The sequence below is a fragment of the Dendronephthya gigantea genome, unplaced genomic scaffold (genome assembly GCF_004324835.1).
Source record: "Dendronephthya gigantea isolate DGI-Jeju-01 unplaced genomic scaffold, DenGig_1.0 000012F, whole genome shotgun sequence".
In the NCBI taxonomy this organism is placed as follows: Eukaryota; Metazoa; Cnidaria; class Anthozoa; order Malacalcyonacea; family Nephtheidae; genus Dendronephthya; species Dendronephthya gigantea.
The window spans coordinates 235,817-255,401 of NW_021163022.1; the positions used below are offsets into that span (position 1 = coordinate 235,817).

Genomic DNA, 19,585 nt, shown 5'->3' on the forward strand with positions numbered 1-19,585 from the left:
AATCAACAATAATGTATTCTGCTACTTTACGTTTCATTTCAGATTTAGTTAGCGGGAAATATAGGACTAAAGGGATAGAAACTAAATCGTGTGTGTGTGTTAATCAAGGTGGTATTAGAGCACCCAAACATAAATAAATTTGTGTTATTTCAAAAAACAATTAAACTCAGGTAAAAATATTCTTTCCTAGGTGATTCGAATAATCTTGAAGACAAGGATAAAGTTATTCAACGTCTACATTCTCAGAAAGTTCTCATGGAACAAATATTAAATACAGAAAGATTCAACATGGGTCGTTTGTATTTCGTGGAGATGAAGGATGAGTTGGAGTCTTGTTTGAAACAGCACAAGTTCGATCGTAGCACGAAACTTGAAAAAGAAAGGTATTCGTTTTAACTCGTTTTAACCAAGTGTTTTGTACAACCTTGGGTTTTACCTCCATATTTATTAAAATTAAAGATCATCTATTAAAAACACGAATCTCACCAGAACGGTTGTCAATAAATCTTCCGTGTCCTCCATATCTTCCTGTCTTTCATTCAAAGGCTTGTTGATGCCTGGAAACATCATGCGGAAATTGGAGAACTTTATCAAGAGATTTTGAGCAAGGAAAATGAAAGTATTCAAAACTTGCACATGGCCACCAAAGAGGAGAGCACTTCAGAAAATGGCGCCTTGCCGGATGATTCATCACGCAACGAACTAAACCGAGAACGTTGTAGAATAGAACAGCAACTACCAGTTAAACTTGAGCTGTTGAACCTACAGAAAAGACGATGTCGCGATCATAAGGCCGCAAGTGTAATTCTAGAACAGGCTGTAGTTGCCTTGGAAACGGCCGCGCAAGAGCAAGATAAGTTGCTTGTCAGTGCGGATTACTTCCGGCGGAAGTCGAGCTGGTCAAGCATTGATGAAGGTAAAATGCAATTATTCAAAGATTCATAAAACGCCAATGTTTATGTTTATATTATAATTTCTAGAAATAGACAGTCCCAGTATCCTCCAGAAGAATGTTTCAACACAAGAGCACGATCAGAGCAATAGAGATGTACCCTCATGCAAAAGAAGAAGTGATGGAGTCGAAGAAAATTCAAGCACGAAAGACGTTCTCGCTGATGCTTTGGTCAAAGTGTTTCAAAAGGTTCTACAGAACCAACAAAATAGCAGCGATCAACAGACAGATTCGTACACAAGTGACAGCGAGCAAAGCGAAGTGGAAACATCGTCAACGCGTGATGTCCATAGTGATGATGAGGGTTCTCTTAAGAAAGATGAAGATGATGCATCTGTAAATAACAGTCCGCGACCCGCGGGAACAAAATCCTCAGAAGATGCTGAAAGCCAACCGGAATCCGATGAAAACAAGCCGGACTCGCACGAACGCACTGGCTCAGCTCCTGAGATATTTAAACTTCCTCCACAGATTGAAAATATTCTTAGTATGGAGAGGTTTAACATGAGTCGTTTACTTCGTGACGAGTATATTGACAAAATCAGACGAGGGAAGCAAAAATTGCGTCAGGTTAGGGCGAAAAGTAACCGTTGCAATCCGGAATTAGTTTCAGACTTTCATGACGAAGTGAAAGCTTTGTTAGAAACTGTGGAGTTGGAAGAGGATGGAGAGAAATTGCTAGCCTCGAGAAAAAAATTGACAACAACTCCAAGTTATGATAGTGGTATCGTTGATCCTGTTGATCAGGATAAGGAGGAGATTGTCAAGAAGTATAAGGAGTTATTGGAAAAAGCAAGGAGAGATTTGAATCTTGCTCATCGAGCTTTGAAAACGAGAAATATAGGAGGAGAGGAAATCAAAGCTGAAATAAACGCAATGAAAAGAAGCGCTAAAGAAGCCAAAAATGATTTGGATGAAATGGAAGAGAAACAAAGTGCGTTGAATCTAGATCGTAGCGTTTTGTTAGAAAAGATAAAAGATGCCAAAGATTCTGAAAGTATCGATCTCGGAGGAGGAAGCTCTGACAAAGAGGGCGAGTCAAAGGTAAGAAAAGGACTCCCAAATACGATGCAAAGTAATGCAGAAGCAGCAGATATTTTAGCTGAAATACAAGACAAACTGGAAAAAAACATTGAACAAAAGGCTGTTTTGCAAGCAAGATGTACAGAACTCGAAGACAAGGTGGCCTCGATGGATAAAGAAACTACCGATATAATTAAAGAGAAAGAAAATGCGATTACAGATTTGCAGAAAAAGTTGGTAAGTGGAACAGGATGTGAAGAAATACTGGCTGAATTACAAGATGATCTTGCGAAAGAGAAAGAAGAAAAAACTGCTTTAAAAGCAAAATGTACTGAACTCGAAGATAAAATGGCCTCGCGAGATCAAGAAACTGTCGATGAAATTAAAGAGAAAGAAAATGAAATTAGAGATTTGCAGAAAAAGTTGGTAAGTGGAACAGGAGGTGAAGAAATACTGGCTGAATTACAAGATAATCTTGCGAAAGAGAAAGAGGAAAAGACTACTTTGAAAGCAAAATGTACAGAACTCGAAGATAAAAGGGCCTCGCGAGATCAAGAAACTGCCGATGAAATTAAAGAGAAAGAAAATGAGATTAGAGATTTGCAGAAAAAGTTGATAAGTGGAACAGGAGGTGAAGAAATACTGGCTGAATTACAAGATAATCTCGCGAAAGAGAAAGAAGAAAAGAGTGCTTTGAAAGCAAAATGTACTGAACTCGAAGATAAAATGGCCTCTAGAGATCAAGAAAATGCCGATGAACTTAAATGGAAAGAAAATGAGATTAGAGATTTGCAGAAAAAGTTGGTAAGTGGAACAGGAGGTGAAGAAATACTGGCTGAATTACAAGATAATCTTGCAAAAGAGAAAGAAGAAAAGAGTGCTTTGAAAGCAAAATGTACTGAACTCGAAGATAAAATGGCCTCGCGAGATCAAGAAACTGCCAATGAAATTAAAGAGAAAGAAAATGAGATTAGAGATTTGCAGAAAAAGTTGATAAGTGGAACAGGAGGTGAAGAAATACTGGCTGAATTACAAGATAATCTTGCAAAAGAGAAAAAAGAAAAGAGTGCTTTGAAAGCAAAATGTACCGAACTCGAAGATAAAAGGGCCTCGCGAGATCAAGAAACTGCCAATGAAATTAAAGAGAAAGAAAATGAAATTAGAGATTTGCAGAAAAAGTTGGTAAATGGAACAGGAGGTGAGGAAATACTGGCTGAATTACAAGATAATCTTTCAAAAGAGAAAGAACAAAAGAGTTCTTTGAAAGCAAAATGTACTGAACTCGAAGATAAAATTGCCTCTAGAGATCACGAAAATGCTGATGAACTTAAAGAAAGAAAAAATGAGATTAGAGATTTGCAGAAAAAGTTGGTAAGTGGAACAGGAGGTGAAGAAATACTGGCTGAATTACAAGATAATCTTGCAAAAGAGAAAAAAGAAAAGAGTGCTTTGAAAGCAAAATGTACAGAACTCGAAGATAAAAGGGCCTCGCGAGATCAAGAAACTGCCAATGAAATTAAAGAGAAAGAAAATGAGATTAGAGATTTGCAGAAAGAGTTGGTAAGTGGAACAGGAGGTGAAGAAATACTGGCTGAATTACAAGATAATCTTTCAAAAGAGAAAGAAGAAAAGAGTGCTTTGAAAGCAAAATGTACAGAACTCGAAGATAAAATGGCCTCTAGAGATCAAGAAACTGCCAATGAAATTAAAGAGAAAGAAAATGAAATTAGAGATTTGCAGAAAAAGTTGGTAAGTGGAACAGGAGGTGAAGAAATACTGGCTGAATTACAGGATAATCTTGGGAAAGAGAAAGAAGAAAAGACTGCTTTGAAAGCAAAATGTACAGAACTGGAAGATAAAATGGCCTCTAGAGATCAAGAAAATGCCGATGAACTTAAATGGAAAGAAAATGAGATTAGAGATTTGCAGAAAAAGTTGGTAAGTGGTACAGGAGGTGAAGAAATACTGGCTGAATTACAAGATAATCTTGCAAAAGAGAACGAAGAAAAGAGTGCTTTGAAAGCAAAATGTACAGAACTCGAAGATAAAATGGCATCTAGAGATCAAGAAAATGCGGATGAACTTAAAGAGAAAGAAAATGAGATTAGAGATTTGCAGAAAAAGTTGGTAAGTGGAACAGGAGGTGAAGAAATACTGGCTGAATTACAAGATAATCTTGCAAAAGAGAAAGAAGAAAAGAGTTCTTTGAAAGCAAAATGTACTGAAGTCGAAGATAAAATGGCCTCGCGAGATCAAGAAACTGTCGATGAAATTAAAGAGAAAGAAAATGAAATTAGAGATTTGCAGAAAAAGTTGGTAAGTGGAACAGGAGGTGAAGAAATACTGGCTGAATTACAAGATAATCTTGCGAAAGAGAAAGAGGAAAAGACTACTTTGAAAGCAAAATGTACAGAACTCGAAGATAAAAGGGCCTCGCGAGATCAAGAAACTGCCGATGAAATTAAAGAGAAAGAAAATGAGATTAGAGATTTGCAGAAAAAGTTGATAAGTGGAACAGGAGGTGAAGAAATACTGGCTGAATTACAAGATAATCTCGCGAAAGAGAAAGAAGAAAAGAGTGCTTTGAAAGCAAAATGTACTGAACTCGAAGATAAAATGGCCTCTAGAGATCAAGAAAATGCCGATGAACTTAAATGGAAAGAAAATGAGATTAGAGATTTGCAGAAAAAGTTGGTAAGTGGAACAGGAGGTGAAGAAATACTGGCTGAATTACAAGATATCTTGCAAAAGAGAAAGAAGAAAAGAGTGCTTTGAAAGCAAAATGTACTGAACTCGAAGATAAAATGGCCTCGCGAGATCAAGAAACTGCCAATGAAATTAAAGAGAAAGAAAATGAGATTAGAGATTTGCAGAAAAAGTTGATAAGTGGAAAGGAGGTGAAGAAATACTGGCTGAATTACAAGATAATCTTGCAAAAGAGAAAAAGAAAAGAGTGCTTTGAAAGCAAAATGTACCGAACTCGAAGATAAAAGGGCCTCGCGAGATCAAGAAACTGCCAATGAAATTAAAGAGAAAGAAAATGAAATTAAAGATTTGCAGAAAAAGTTGGTAAATGGAACAGGAGGTGAGGAAATACTGGCTGAATTACAAGATAATCTTTCAAAAGAGAAAGAACAAAAGAGTTCTTTGAAAGCAAAATGTACTGAACTCGAAGATAAAATTGCCTCTAGAGATCACGAAAATGCTGATGAACTTAAAGAAAGAAAAATGAGATTAGAGATTTGCAGAAAAAGTTGGTAAGTGGAACAGGAGGTGAAGAAATACTGGCTGAATTACAAGATAATCTTGCAAAAGAGAAAAAAGAAAAGAGTGCTTTGAAAGCAAAATGTACAGAACTCGAAGATAAAAGGGCCTCGCGAGATCAAGAAACTGCCAATGAAATTAAAGAGAAAGAAAATGAGATTAGAGATTTGCAGAAAGAGTTGGTAAGTGGAACAGGAGGTGAAGAAATACTGGCTGAATTACAAGATAATCTTTCAAAAGAGAAAGAAGAAAAGAGTGCTTTGAAAGCAAAATGTACAGAACTCGAAGATAAAATGGCCTCTAGAGATCAAGAAACTGCCAATGAAATTAAAGAGAAAGAAAATGAAATTAGAGATTTGCAGAAAAAGTTGGTAAGTGGAACAGGAGGTGAAGAAATACTGGCTGAATTACAGGATAATCTTGGGAAAGAGAAAGAAGAAAAGACTGCTTTGAAAGCAAAATGTACAGAACTGGAAGATAAAATGGCCTCTAGAGATCAAGAAAATGCCGATGAACTTAAATGGAAAGAAAATGAGATTAGAGATTTGCAGAAAAAGTTGGTAAGTGGTACAGGAGGTGAAGAAATACTGGCTGAATTACAAGATAATCTTGCAAAAGAGAACGAAGAAAAGAGTGCTTTGAAAGCAAAATGTACAGAACTCGAAGATAAAATGGCATCTAGAGATCAAGAAAATGCGGATGAACTTAAAGAGAAAGAAAATGAGATTAGAGATTTGCAGAAAAAGTTGGTAAGTGGAACAGGAGGTGAAGAAATACTGGCTGAATTACAAGATAATCTTGCAAAAGAGAAGGAAGAAAAGAGTTCTTTGAAAGCAAAATGTACTGAAGTCGAAGATAAAATGGCCTCTAGAGATCAAGAAACTGCCAATGAAATTAAAGAGAAAGAAAATGAAATTAGAGATTTGCAGAAAAAGTTGGTAAATGGAACAGGAGGTGAGGAAATACTGGCTGAATTACAAGATAATCTTTCAAAAGAGAAAGAACAAAAGAGTTCTTTGAAAGCAAAATGTACTGAACTCGAAGATAAAATTGCCTCGCAAGATCAAGAAACTGCCAATGAAATTAAAGAGAAAGAAAATGAAATTAGAGATTTGCAGAAAAAGTTGGTAAGTGGAACAGGAGGTGAAGAAATACTGGCTGAATTACAAGATAATCTTGCAAAAGAGAAAGAAGAAAAGAGTGCTTTGAAAGCAAAATGTACAGAACTCGAAGATAAAATGGCCTCTAGAGATCACGAAAATGCTCATGAACTTAAAGAAAGAGAAAATGAGATTAGAGATTTGCAGAAAAAGTTGGTAAGTGGAACAGGAGGTGAAGAAATACTGGCTGAATTACAAGATAATCTTGCAAAAGAGAAAAAAGAAAAGAGTGCTTTGAAAGCAAAATGTACAGAACTCGAAGATAAAAGGGCCTCGCGAGATCAAGAAACTGCCAATGAAATTAAAGAGAAAGAAAATGAAATTAGAGATTTGCAGAAAAAGTTGGTAAGTGGAACAGGAGGTGAAGAAATACTGGCTCAATTACAAGATAATCTTGCAAAAGAGAAAGAAGAAAAGAGTGCTTTGAAAGCAAAATGTACAGAACTCGAAGATAAAATGGCCTCTAGAGATCAAGAAACTGCCAATGAAATTAAAGAGAAAGAAAATGAAATTAGAGATTTGAAGAAAAAGTTGGTAAGTGGAACAGGAGGTGAAGAAATACTTGCTGAATTACAGGATAATCTTGGGAAAGTGAAAAAAGAAAAGACTGCTTTGAAAGCAAAATGTACAGAACTGGAAGATAAAATGGCCTCTAGAGATCAAGAAAATGCCGATGAACTTAAATGGAAAGAAAATGAGATTAGAGATTTGCAGAAAAAGTTGGTAAGTGGAACAGGAGGTGAAGAAATACTGGCTGAATTACAAGATAATCTTGCAAAAGAGAAAAAGAAAAGAGTGCTTTGAAAGCAAAATGTACCGAACTCGAAGATAAAAGGGCCTCGCGAGATCAAGAAACTGCCAATGAAATTAAAGAGAAAGAAAATGAAATTAAAGATTTGCAGAAAAAGTTGGTAAATGGAACAGGAGGTGAGGAAATACTGGCTGAATTACAAGATAATCTTTCAAAAGAGAAAGAACAAAAGAGTTCTTTGAAAGCAAAATGTACTGAACTCGAAGATAAAATTGCCTCTAGAGATCACGAAAATGCTGATGAACTTAAAGAAAGAAAAAATGAGATTAGAGATTTGCAGAAAAAGTTGGTAAGTGGAACAGGAGGTGAAGAAATACTGGCTGAATTACAAGATAATCTTGCAAAAGAGAAAAAAGAAAAGAGTGCTTTGAAAGCAAAATGTACAGAACTCGAAGATAAAAGGGCCTCGCGAGATCAAGAAACTGCCAATGAAATTAAAGAGAAAGAAAATGAGATTAGAGATTTGCAGAAAGAGTTGGTAAGTGGAACAGGAGGTGAAGAAATACTGGCTGAATTACAAGATAATCTTTCAAAAGAGAAAGAAGAAAAGAGTGCTTTGAAAGCAAAATGTACAGAACTCGAAGATAAAATGGCCTCTAGAGATCAAGAAACTGCCAATGAAAATTAGAGATTTGCAGAAAAAGTTGGTAAGTGGAACAGGAGGTGAAGAAATACTGGCTGAATTACAGGATAATCTTGGGAAAGAGAAAGAAGAAAAGACTGCTTTGAAAGCAAAATGTACAGAACTGGAAGATAAAATGGCCTCTAGAGATCAAGAAAATGCCGATGAACTTAAATGGAAAGAAAATGAGATTAGAGATTTGCAGAAAAAGTTGGTAAGTGGTACAGGAGGTGAAGAAATACTGGCTGAATTACAAGATAATCTTGCAAAAGAGAACGAAGAAAAGAGTGCTTTGAAAGCAAAATGTACAGAACTCGAAGATAAAATGGCATCTAGAGATCAAGAAAATGCGGATGAACTTAAAGAGAAAGAAAATGAGATTAGAGATTTGCAGAAAAAGTTGGTAAGTGGAACAGGAGGTGAAGAAATACTGGCTGAATTACAAGATAATCTTGCAAAAGAGAAGGAAGAAAAGAGTTCTTTGAAAGCAAAATGTACTGAAGTCGAAGATAAAATGGCCTCTAGAGATCAAGAAACTGCCAATGAAATTAAAGAGAAAGAAAATGAAATTAGAGATTTGCAGAAAAAGTTGGTAAATGGAACAGGAGGTGAGGAAATACTGGCTGAATTACAAGATAATCTTTCAAAAGAGAAAGAACAAAAGAGTTCTTTGAAAGCAAAATGTACTGAACTCGAAGATAAAATTGCCTCGCAAGATCAAGAAACTGCCAATGAAATTAAAGAGAAAGAAAATGAAATTAGAGATTTGCAGAAAAAGTTGGTAAGTGGAACAGGAGGTGAAGAAATACTGGCTGAATTACAAGATAATCTTGCAAAAGAGAAAGAAGAAAAGAGTGCTTTGAAAGCAAAATGTACAGAACTCGAAGATAAAATGGCCTCTAGAGATCACGAAAATGCTCATGAACTTAAAGAAAGAGAAAATGAGATTAGAGATTTGCAGAAAAAGTTGGTAAGTGGAACAGGAGGTGAAGAAATACTGGCTGAATTACAAGATAATCTTGCAAAAGAGAAAAAAGAAAAGAGTGCTTTGAAAGCAAAATGTACAGAACTCGAAGATAAAAGGGCCTCGCGAGATCAAGAAACTGCCAATGAAATTAAAGAGAAAGAAAATGAAATTAGAGATTTGCAGAAAAAGTTGGTAAGTGGAACAGGAGGTGAAGAAATACTGGCTCAATTACAAGATAATCTTGCAAAAGAGAAAGAAGAAAAGAGTGCTTTGAAAGCAAAATGTACAGAACTCGAAGATAAAATGGCCTCTAGAGATCAAGAAACTGCCAATGAAATTAAAGAGAAAGAAAATGAAATTAGAGATTTGAAGAAAAAGTTGGTAAGTGGAACAGGAGGTGAAGAAATACTTGCTGAATTACAGGATAATCTTGGGAAAGTGAAAAAAGAAAAGACTGCTTTGAAAGCAAAATGTACAGAACTGGAAGATAAAATGGCCTCTAGAGATCAAGAAAATGCCGATGAACTTAAATGGAAAGAAAATGAGATTAGAGATTTGCAGAAAAAGTTGGTAAGTGGAACAGGAGGTGAAGAAATACTGGCTGAATTACAAGATAATCTTGCAAAAGAGAAAGAAGAAAAGAGTTCTTTGAAAGCAAAATGTACTGAACTCGAAGATAAAATTGCCTCTAGGGATCACGAAAATGCTGATGAACTTAAAAAAAGAGAAAATGAGATTAGAGATTTGAAGAAAAAGTTGGTAAGTGGAACAGGAGGTGAAGAAATACTGGCTGAATTACAGGATAATCTTGCAAAAGAGAAAGAAGAAAAGAGGGCTTTGAAAGCAAAATGTACAGAACTGGAAGATAAAATGGCCTCTAGAGATCACGAAAATGCTGATGAACTTAAAGAAAGAGAAAATGAGTTTGGAGATTTGCAGAAAAAGTTGGTAAATGGAACAGGAGGTGAAGAAATACTGGCTGAATTACAAGATAATCTTGCAAAAGAGAAAGAAGAAAAGAGTGCTTTGAAAGCAAAATGTACAGAACTCGAAGATAAAATGGCCTGTAGAGATCAAGAAACTGCCGATGAAATTAAAGAGAAAGAAAATGAGATTAGAGATTTGCAGAAAAAGTTGATAAGTGGAACAGGAGGTGAAGAAATACTGGCTGAATTACAAGATAATCTTGCAAAAGAGAAAGAAGAAAAGAGTGCTTTGAAAGCAAAATGTACAGAACTCGAAGATAAAATGGCCTCTAGAGATCACGAAAATGCTGATGAACTTAAAGAAAGAGAAAATGAGATTAGAGATTTGCAGAAAAAGTTGGTAAGTGGAACAGGAGGTGAAGAAATACTGGCTGAATTACAAGATAATCTTGCGAAAGAGAAAAGGGAAAATACTGCTTTGAAAGCAAAATGTACAGAACTCGAAGATAAAAGGGCCTCGCGAGATCAAGAAATTGCCAATGAAATTAAAGAGAAAAAAAATGAGATTAGAGATTTGCAGAAAAAGTTGGTAAGTGGAACAGGAGGTGAAGAAATACTGGCTGAATTACAAAATAATTTTGCAAAAGAGAAAGAAGAAAAGACTGCTTTGAAAGCAAAATGTACAGAACTCGAAGATAAAAGGGCCTCGCGAGATCAAGAAACTGGCAATGAAATTAAGGAGAAAGAAAATGAGATTAGAGATTTGCAGAAAAAGTTGGTAAGTGGAACAGGAGGTGAAGAAATACTGGCTGAATTACAAGATAATCTTGCAAAAGAGAAAGAAGAAAAGAGTGCTTTGAAAGCAAAATGTACTGAAGTCGAAGATAAAATGGCCTCGCGAGATCAAGAAACTGCCAATGAATTTAAGGAGAAAGAAAATGAAATTAGAGATTTGCAGAAAAAGTTGGTAAGTGGAACAGGAGGTGAAGAAATACTGGCTGAATTACAAGATAATCTTGCAAAAGAGAAAGAAGAAAAGAGTGCTTTGAAAGCAAAATGTACTGAACTCGAAGATAAAATGGCCTCTAGAGATCAAGAAAATGCCGATGAACTTAAATGGAAAGAAAATGAAATTAGAGATTTGCAGAAAAAGTTGGTCAGTGGAACAGGAGGTGAAGAAATACTGGCTGAATTACAGGATAATCTTGCAAAAGAGAAAGAAGAAAAGAGTGCTTTGAAAGGAAAATGTACAGAACTCGAAGATAAAATGGCCTCGCGAGATCAAGAAACTGCCAATGAAATTAAAGAGAAAGAAAATGAGATTAGAGATTTGCAGAAAAAGTTGGTAAGTGGAACTGGAGGTGAAGAAATACTGGCTGAATTACAAGATAATCTTGCAAAAGAGAAAGAAGAAAAGAGTGCTTTGAAAGCAAAATGTACAGAACTCAAAGATAAAATGGCCTCGCGAGATCAAGAAACTGGCGATGAAATTAAAAAGAAAGAAAATGAGATTAGAGATTTGCAGAAAAAGTTGGTAAGTGGAACAGGAGGTGAAGAAATACTGGCTGAATTACAAGATAATCTTGCAAAAGAGAAAGAGGAAAAGACTGCCTTAGAGAGAAAATGTAAAGAACTCGAAAACACTGTTATCTCAGGAGACGAAAAAATTGCGTATGAAATTGGAAGGAAAGAAAATGAGCCAGATGATGTTGTGATGAGCGAAGAACAGCGGTTACAAATAATACCAGAATTGCGGGAAGAGAAGGAGTTCTGGCAGGAAAAATATTTAGCATTGGGAATGAAAGTAGGCGAACCGTTCGTGCGGATAATCCCGGAGGTATGGAGCGAGGAAGCACAATTAAAACACGAACGTGAGGAAGTTTTATCGTCGCTCTCAAAATTAAGACAAGAACTTCTCCAGAAAGAGACTCCGGTGATGAAATCAGTTTCTAAAAAAGAAAGAATTGAATCCGGTTTAATAAAAGTTGAAGATCAACTTGAAACGTGTAAAATGAATTTAGGGTCTTTGCGTGATATACAAACGGAAGAGGAAATCCTTGATCAGAATAGCGAGAAATTGAATGATTGTTTACATGAGTTAGAAGACCTGAGACTCGATCACTCAGGGGAAAGTTTCAGAAATGGGGAGAAAGGTGACAAAGCTAAGATTATTCGCGATTGCAGTGATAAAGAGTCACTAGATAGAAAAATGGAACATTTGTACAATGAAATAAAAGAACTTAAATCCGAACACGAAAATTTAAAGCACATGAAAAGTAAAGAAAATGATTTGTTACTCGACGAAAAAATCAATGCACAAAATGAGATTGAAGAAATTGAGGAGGTGGTTAAAAAATTACAAAACGGGTTTTCAACTCCTTATGAGTCAAAACACATCCTCGATCTTGATGGAGCCATCAGTGGTGAGGATCAAGCTGATGATTTGAATACTGAGCTTGAAAAAATACAACGTGAAATTAATGTACTTCAATCGTCGCTTGAAAATGCTAGCTCGAGCGGAGGTCAGGAAGTTGACAATTTACTTGCTCTTGTCAAAGAAAAGTCAAAACTTGAGGACGAACTTACAGATACGGAGAAATCATTGAATCAACTTGGGAAACGGGAATACGAGGCTTTAGTGAAGGAAAGAGAGACCCATGAGAAAGTTGCAAATAAATTATTAGAACTTTCACGTGAGAAGGAATTAGCCGAGGGCGAACTGCGGGAGTTGGAAACACTGACTAAAGAAAAAGAGGATGAACTTTTGAAAAGTTTTAATACGGAATTAAGGAAGAATGAAACGCCGGAGAACGCAAGTAAGAAGAGGAGAGGTTTTAGAAGGAAGAAGAGTAGCTTTGAAATAAAGTCATCGGATTCTGAAAGAGCTTCTTCATCAGAGGAAGGATTTTCTGAGATTGAATTGGCAGAACCGTACTTGAGCTCCGAAGCTACACTCGCTGTAAGCGAAGAACTTGGTGCTTTGATTCAAAGGAAAAGTTCTCTTGCTGTTCGTTTGGAGGGATTGAGTAAAGAAATCACAGCACAATCTTTGAAAGTTGAGAAATCACTTCTTGGAGTGAAGGACGATGATTCAAGTGGGCAGCTACCAATTGGTGCTTCGATGGAGGATCTCACTCAAAGTCAGATGTCAATTTTTGATGATTATAACATGATCGATGAGTTAAGTGTGGCAACAAGTATTGTCAGAGATGAAAGACTTAAGAGGAAATCTTCACGGAAAGCACCCATGTCAAAGCTTTTGAAAGAAAAATCAACAATGGAAAAGAAGCTCAAGGAATTGGAAGGTAAAGTGTTGGCTAAAAATACGAAAGTTAAGAATGCTTTGAAAGAAGGGAAAGTTTCCGGACATCTAAAGGAAAAATTTGTTCAGGTTGTTGAAGAGAGAAAAACACTCGAGAGTGATCTTGCGAATTTGTGCTCGAAAATTGATGAGCTTTCGTCGGACGAAAGTTTGCCCAAGAGTAAGAAAGAGAAAACAGCTGAGAAGAAAGGCGCAAAATCATTGTCCAAGAATGATAAAAGACGGTTGTTATCCCAACGTGAGAGCCTGTGTAAGCAGTTAGACGCTATAAAAAAGAAAATCGAAAATTTCAGCGTAGATGGAGAAGATGCGGACTTGGCTGATTTTCCAGAAATGAGTGAGGCGGAAAGTGTGGGAAGTACTGTGGAAAGATTGCGAGAATTAATTACTCGCGAAGCTGTACTTCAACAAGGCCTGAATCGACCACCCACGAAGAATGATTCCGAGACTGCAACAACATTGGATGATCCTAGCGACCCAGGGAAACATGTTGATAAAGAGGTACACACAGAGATTCCTCCCTCTGGTGTTTCCGATGAACATGACGAAGAAGCTTTGAATGTAGGGGACAGAGATGAACAATTCGATGAGAAGGGAACGCTTAAGGAAATGTTTAAAGAACTTGGAGATCAAGTTCAAAATTTGTCAAATTCAGAAATAACCCCTACATCAGCAGGACCAGGACCTTATTCAAAGGATATGAAGATGGAACAAGATGTTATGAAAGCGGAAAGCTCTGCACCATATTCTGACGTTATGCGTTTACTCAATCAGGAGATGATAAAGAAGAAGACGAAACTGCGTGGCATTGAACAAGAAATTGAAAAAGAGAAGAATAATGATGATGGAAATAAAGACGTAAATCTTGTTTATCAAAGAAAACGGGAAGATCTTCAAAACGAAACAGAGGAAGCTTTGAGCTTACTTAAACAGAGGAAAGAAGTAATAAATGAATCAAAGGATGCAATACGAAAAGCAAGCAACGCGTATAATGAAAATCTAGAACAGGTTCTTGAAGAGGAGTGTATTGCTCTAGAAAAAGAAAAGAAAAAGTTGGAGAAAGATTTGCGAGATGTGAAGGATGACCTAGACAGACAAACTGAAAATGGGAAAGGTTTGGAAAATATTTCAGATGAGTACCAGGTATATAAAGAACTAAAAAACGAAGAACAAGATCTCAGTGAAACGTTGGACGCACTAAATGAAAAAATTGAAAAAAGAAAAGGCTGGATAACCACGAATAGCTCAGAAGACGCAGATAATGAAAATCTGGGAGAAACATATAAAGACGTGATAAAGCGGATGTCGGAGGAAAATCTTACTATGACTCAGCTTATTTACGAACTGGAAGAAACCAAAGAAACGTTGTCAAAAGAACGAGAGATAACCAGGGAACTACTTGATCTCATTAAATCTAGAGTTGGAAACGAATTGCTTGAAGCTTTGATGGGAGAAGGTTTGCAAAGTCCTTCCGTTGAAATCTGTGAAAAAGGCATGTTTAAGAGAGACGAATTTCAAGAATTGGTCGAAAAAGTTGAAAATGACACGGTCACAGTTGCAAAAATAATTGAAGATTATAAGAAAGTTAACCAGTTCTTGTTCAATGAAAACCAGAAAGTCTTCCAAAAGATTGAGTTGTTGAGAATTAAGGTTGGCGAGGACCTTTTTAATTCAATTGTTGACCAAAAGGTCGATGATATTGATATTTACAGGAAAAATGAAATATCTAAAATTTTAGAAAATAACAACACGTTGTTCGACCAAATTGTCTGCAACGTTAGAGATCAAGAGGACACTGCACAGGAGATGGTTCAGATGAAAGATCAAAATGAACGTTTGAAAATGGAATTGGAAGGTGTTAGAAAAATGAATCAAGAGGAAAACGGGATCAAAAATGTTTTGAATAAAATGAAAGAAAAAGTAAATGATATTTCAGTACACATGGACGAAGCAAGAGGAAGAAGAAAAAAACTTGTCCGGAAATTTGAAGAGTTTACGATAGGTCAAAATATGTCCAACAATGTTGTCAGAAAAGATGGAAAAGGTCATAAAGAAACTACAATCGAAAATCTTACAGATAGACTAAATGAACCCACAAGTTCTATGGAGGATGTATCGATATGGAATAAACAGGAATCGATTGAACTCGAGGGAGACGCTTCAAAGGAACTCGTCAAGAAAGAGCTAAATGAAAATCAAACTCAGTCAAACTTGTCGAAAGAAGAGGATGAATTAATGACTTCAGAAATGGAAGTAATTCTTGAAGATGTTAAGTCGTGTTTGCAAGAAGCGGACGATTTGGGAGCTAAACTTGACAGTGAGATGGAAATATTGCATTTGAATCTAATTAACGGTAGTGATTTGAAAAATGAATGTGAGACTGAAGACTCGGAAGGTATGGAAAGAGAGGACGATATGAGACAAAATGAGTACAACAAGGAATATTCTCAGGATATTAGGGGATATGGTGAGGGTGTGCGTGAACAGGACGATGAAGAAATTAATAAAAAGATATCCAGTGTAGAAAATCTCCAGAGAGCATTCCAGGTTAAGTTAGACGAAGTTCAAGAATTACAAGAAAAGTTTAAAATGAAAAAAATTCAGGATGAAAATGCAAAGCTTGAAGCGAAATCGCAAAGTTTGGAAAAAGAGAAAGAAGCCCTCGACGGGAGGATAAGCAGGATGGAAGAAACTAATGATCAACTGCAAAAGAAAGTGGATGACTTGGAACATAAAAATGAGAAAATTACATTGGAGTTGAGTAATGAGAATGATCAGAAAAAAGAAATTGAAAAGGAGGTGAGAAGTTTAAAAGACGAAAAGAAACCCCTGGAGCAGTTGATGGAAGTACAGAAAACAGAAAATATGGAATTACAAGAGGAAATATGTTGCTTGCAAAATGCTAAAGATGACCTTCTTAAAAAACTGAATGAAGCTGAGGAGGAAAAACAAGAAGTTCTAAACGACTTTGGTAAAAATAGGGAGAAAAATGAATCGCTTGAAGAGAGGATAGGTTCATTATCAAACGAAAATGATGAATTGAATAGTATGATTTGCGCTTTGAAGAAAGAAAAAGAGGAAGGCATTGAAAAGTTAAATGAAATAAACGAAGCATTAAAAGAAAGTGAAAATCGAATTAGTGCTTTAGAAGACCTAGAAAAAGAAAATGAAACCATCAAAGAAACTATTGCTTTGCTAGAAAGTGAAAACAACGAAATGATTCCCATGATCGAGGAACTTCGAAAACTGAAAAAGGAATTGGAAGATGAAGTTGAGTATTTACGAAAAGATTTAGAATCATTAAAGAAGGAATTAATTCAGGCTAAAGCTGATCGAGAAAACGTCGAAGAAGAAGTGGCACGTTTGAGGGAAAATAAGAAGAAAGTGGAGGATTATGTTCAAGTTGAGTTAGCTTTGGATACTGAAAATGGGATAAATTCGGCATTGGAGAAGTATAAGGAAAGTTATGACGATACTTTAAAGCAGAACAACTTTTTGAACGAAAAATCTAAAGCGTTCGACAATTTGCGGAACATTGTCGGTAGCACTCTCTCGGATAAGCTTTTGGAGATGTCTAACGAAGAAATTGTTTTTAATGACACACAGGACAATCCAAAATGCTTGGAACAGTTTATTAAAGAAAATAATAAAACTTTGGCAAGTATTTTGAAAGAATATGAGGCGGAACTTGGTGTTTCGACGGATGATAATTTGATAAATGGGAATTATTCTGGTATTTTAAAGCCATCAAAAACAGCTCTTTTGAAAGGTAATGTGATGTAACACTATTGATATTGTAATTAATGTGTTAAATTATTAGTTGGACGATCTAAAAGAGTCTAGGCTAGCTACACTGCCGCGTTATTACTGTTTTTAGCTGTTAGAGGTCTAATGTGGATTTATTTTACCCCATGAAGCTTGTCTGAGTGCAAACTAGGTAGCAAAGTTTCTCCGTGTATTTGAAGAGGAAGAGTTGTTAAATGTGTTCGTGCTATCCTTTGCTCCACCTTGCTAGATGAATATTTAGTTTGTGAAATTAATTATGTCATAGAATTTAGTCATCACTTTATCCTCTTGATTCAACAGGTGAAAATATTTCTCCGACAGAACAAGAAAGTGATGATTTGGTGGAAATTGAAGACCTTTTGAAAAAAATTACAGATCACGAGGCTGAGATCAAAGAAGCGGAGGAATTGCTTCACCTACAGAAGATGAAACACGAGGCTGAAAAACAGAACATGATTGAACAATTTAATACAGAAAAAACAAACATGCAACGATTAATCAACAATGAGAGAACCTCGATGGAAAAGGCGTTGCAAAATCTCATCAATGAAATCGTTCGTTTGAAGGAAGAACGAAATGAAATCAGAAAAAATACCCGCATTGAAAAGGAGAAGCTTTTGTCAGCCTTCGAAGATGAACGAGTTGCGTTGTTATCGAAAAATGAAGTAACGAAGGATGAGGTGGAAGAAAAATGTGAAAAGAAATTTCAGGAGGAATTTGAGAAAGCGAAGAAAGACATGGAAAAACGAGAAGCAAAATTGGAAGAGGAATTATTGAAATTAAAAAAGGAAAGAAATGATTTGGTAAATATAGTAAATATTATGTCGTTTAAGCTATTAAACTTTGACAAGACTGAATAATAATTATCGAAAGATGACGATATGCGTCCCATAACAAGATCGTTTGATCAAATCTGCCCAACATTATAGTGTTTAATAGAGATTGCAAGACTAGGTCCAGTATTTACTTGATAGTTATTTTTCAGGCATCAAAAGTTGCAGATATGGCAGAAAAAATTGAGAGTGAAATGGCAGAAAAGGAAACGCTGGTAGTTTTAAAAGAAGCAGAAACAAAAGAACAAGTTAAGAATGAGTTTGAAGAAAAAATGAAAGTGGAGAGAAAGCGATTCCATGAAACATTGAATTCGTTGAGACAGGAAATTGAAAGACTACAAATGGAAAGAAATGAAGTTATAAATGAAATTTCTAAGAAACAAGGAGACCCTTTGAAACAGGTGGAAAGATTTGTCTTTAACATAATGAGTAAAAAGCTACTTGTTTGCCTAGACCCAACCTGGATCTTTTTTGGGGTTTCGTGTGACGTCACAGCGATGACGTCAACTGTACGAAATATGTAGAAATATAAGCGTCTGAACAAATGAAAACGTTTGAAGCTGACCCCCACTGGTGATTATAGATGCTCTATTAAATCCTCCAATAGCTAAAGTTAATGTCTATATAAAATATAAAATTTAGTTATTTATTTCTATAACGTAAATATAGGGCTTAATGGATGGCACTTCCCTTCTAATTTTGAAAAGTTGAATAACAGCTTTTAAATGTGTCGTAAATCTAGATTCCACCTACTCTACAGTTTTCCCCATAATTTTCATAGTAGGACAGACGAAATCAATCTCTTTTGCCTTTCTTTTGAATTCCAGACCACCGATTCTTCAAAAAGCGAAGCTACTATTTACAAACGTCTGGAATCAGAATTCAAGAGCAAAATAAACTCTGAGAAAACGTACATGGAAAGTCGCATTAAAGAATTAAGAAAAGAGAACGAGGTTTTGAATCAACAGAAACAGGAGTTGAAGAGCACTATGAGAATAGACAGGTTGCAAATAAGTCAGAAATATGAACGAGAGAAACAACAACTGCATGAAAAATATCGGAATGATTTGGAAACGATGAGGAGAAATCTTGAGAAGACAGTAAGTGACAAAACTACTAATTAAATTATCCTCTAATGCCTCATTACACTTGCAATTTTTGCTGCAATTATTATGTGCGATTTTCTGTTTTTGATAGATGTGAAGGAGTACTTAATTACGAATGCTGTGATGTATAAGAGCTCTTATTTAAACATCAGTAACTAATTCAGTCGTTCACATCTATCAAAAGGAGAAAATCGTACATAAGGGTCTAGATCTACAACAATTAACTGTAGTATCGCCATGTTTTTAACTTCATTTTTTTTTTAATAATGCAGAAAGCCAGCCATGAATCCAGTGCTTTGCCTAATCAGAACTTTTACGAGCTACGGAGAAAAATTCGCGATAGAGATACAAAGATCAAACGTTATGAGACGTTCTTTAAAGAGCTTAATAAAGAGGCTTCGGTGTTGCAAAATTCTGACTTGGCTGTTTGACAAAGAATTATAATGAAACCAATAGTCTAGGTTTATTAAAATCATTAAAATTGGAGTAGTATAATAGAATATTATTCGGGATACAAAGGGATATCAAGATATCGCAGAAAAACATTAATCAGATACATAAGTAATGCAAAGGGTGGTTAGTTAGAGCGGAATAGTATAAAGGTGTAAATATAACTTTAACGATGTTATTTAGAATACAATAAATGCGATTAACACTTTCAATCAACAGATTTTTTATTAAATTTATAAATCTTTCATAGGATTAATATAATATCATTGTCTTCGAAACGAACGGGCGACGACAAACCGTTTCCTAACGCCCGTTGTTCATTCAGTCTGTATTTTGTTGCTATGTGAACCAAAATCTCGAATA

General features: G+C 35.7%; 1 protein-coding gene across 1 annotated transcript in view; it reads left to right on the top strand.

Moving 5' to 3' along the window:
• The window catches only part of LOC114519004 (extracellular matrix-binding protein EbhA-like), a 39,353-nt gene that overhangs the window by 3,851 nt on the left and 15,917 nt on the right, over positions 1–19,585 (top strand). Inside the window, exons 5-12 of the mRNA XM_028539061.1 lie at positions 191–383; positions 546–916; positions 981–4,465; positions 7,843–16,816; positions 17,134–17,636; positions 17,819–18,067; positions 18,494–18,766; positions 19,045–19,200. Coding sequence (XP_028394862.1) covers positions 191–383; positions 546–916; positions 981–4,465; positions 7,843–16,816; positions 17,134–17,636; positions 17,819–18,067; positions 18,494–18,766; positions 19,045–19,200 — 14,204 coding nt within the window. The remainder of the gene's footprint in view (positions 1–190; positions 384–545; positions 917–980; positions 4,466–7,842; positions 16,817–17,133; positions 17,637–17,818; positions 18,068–18,493; positions 18,767–19,044; positions 19,201–19,585) is intronic.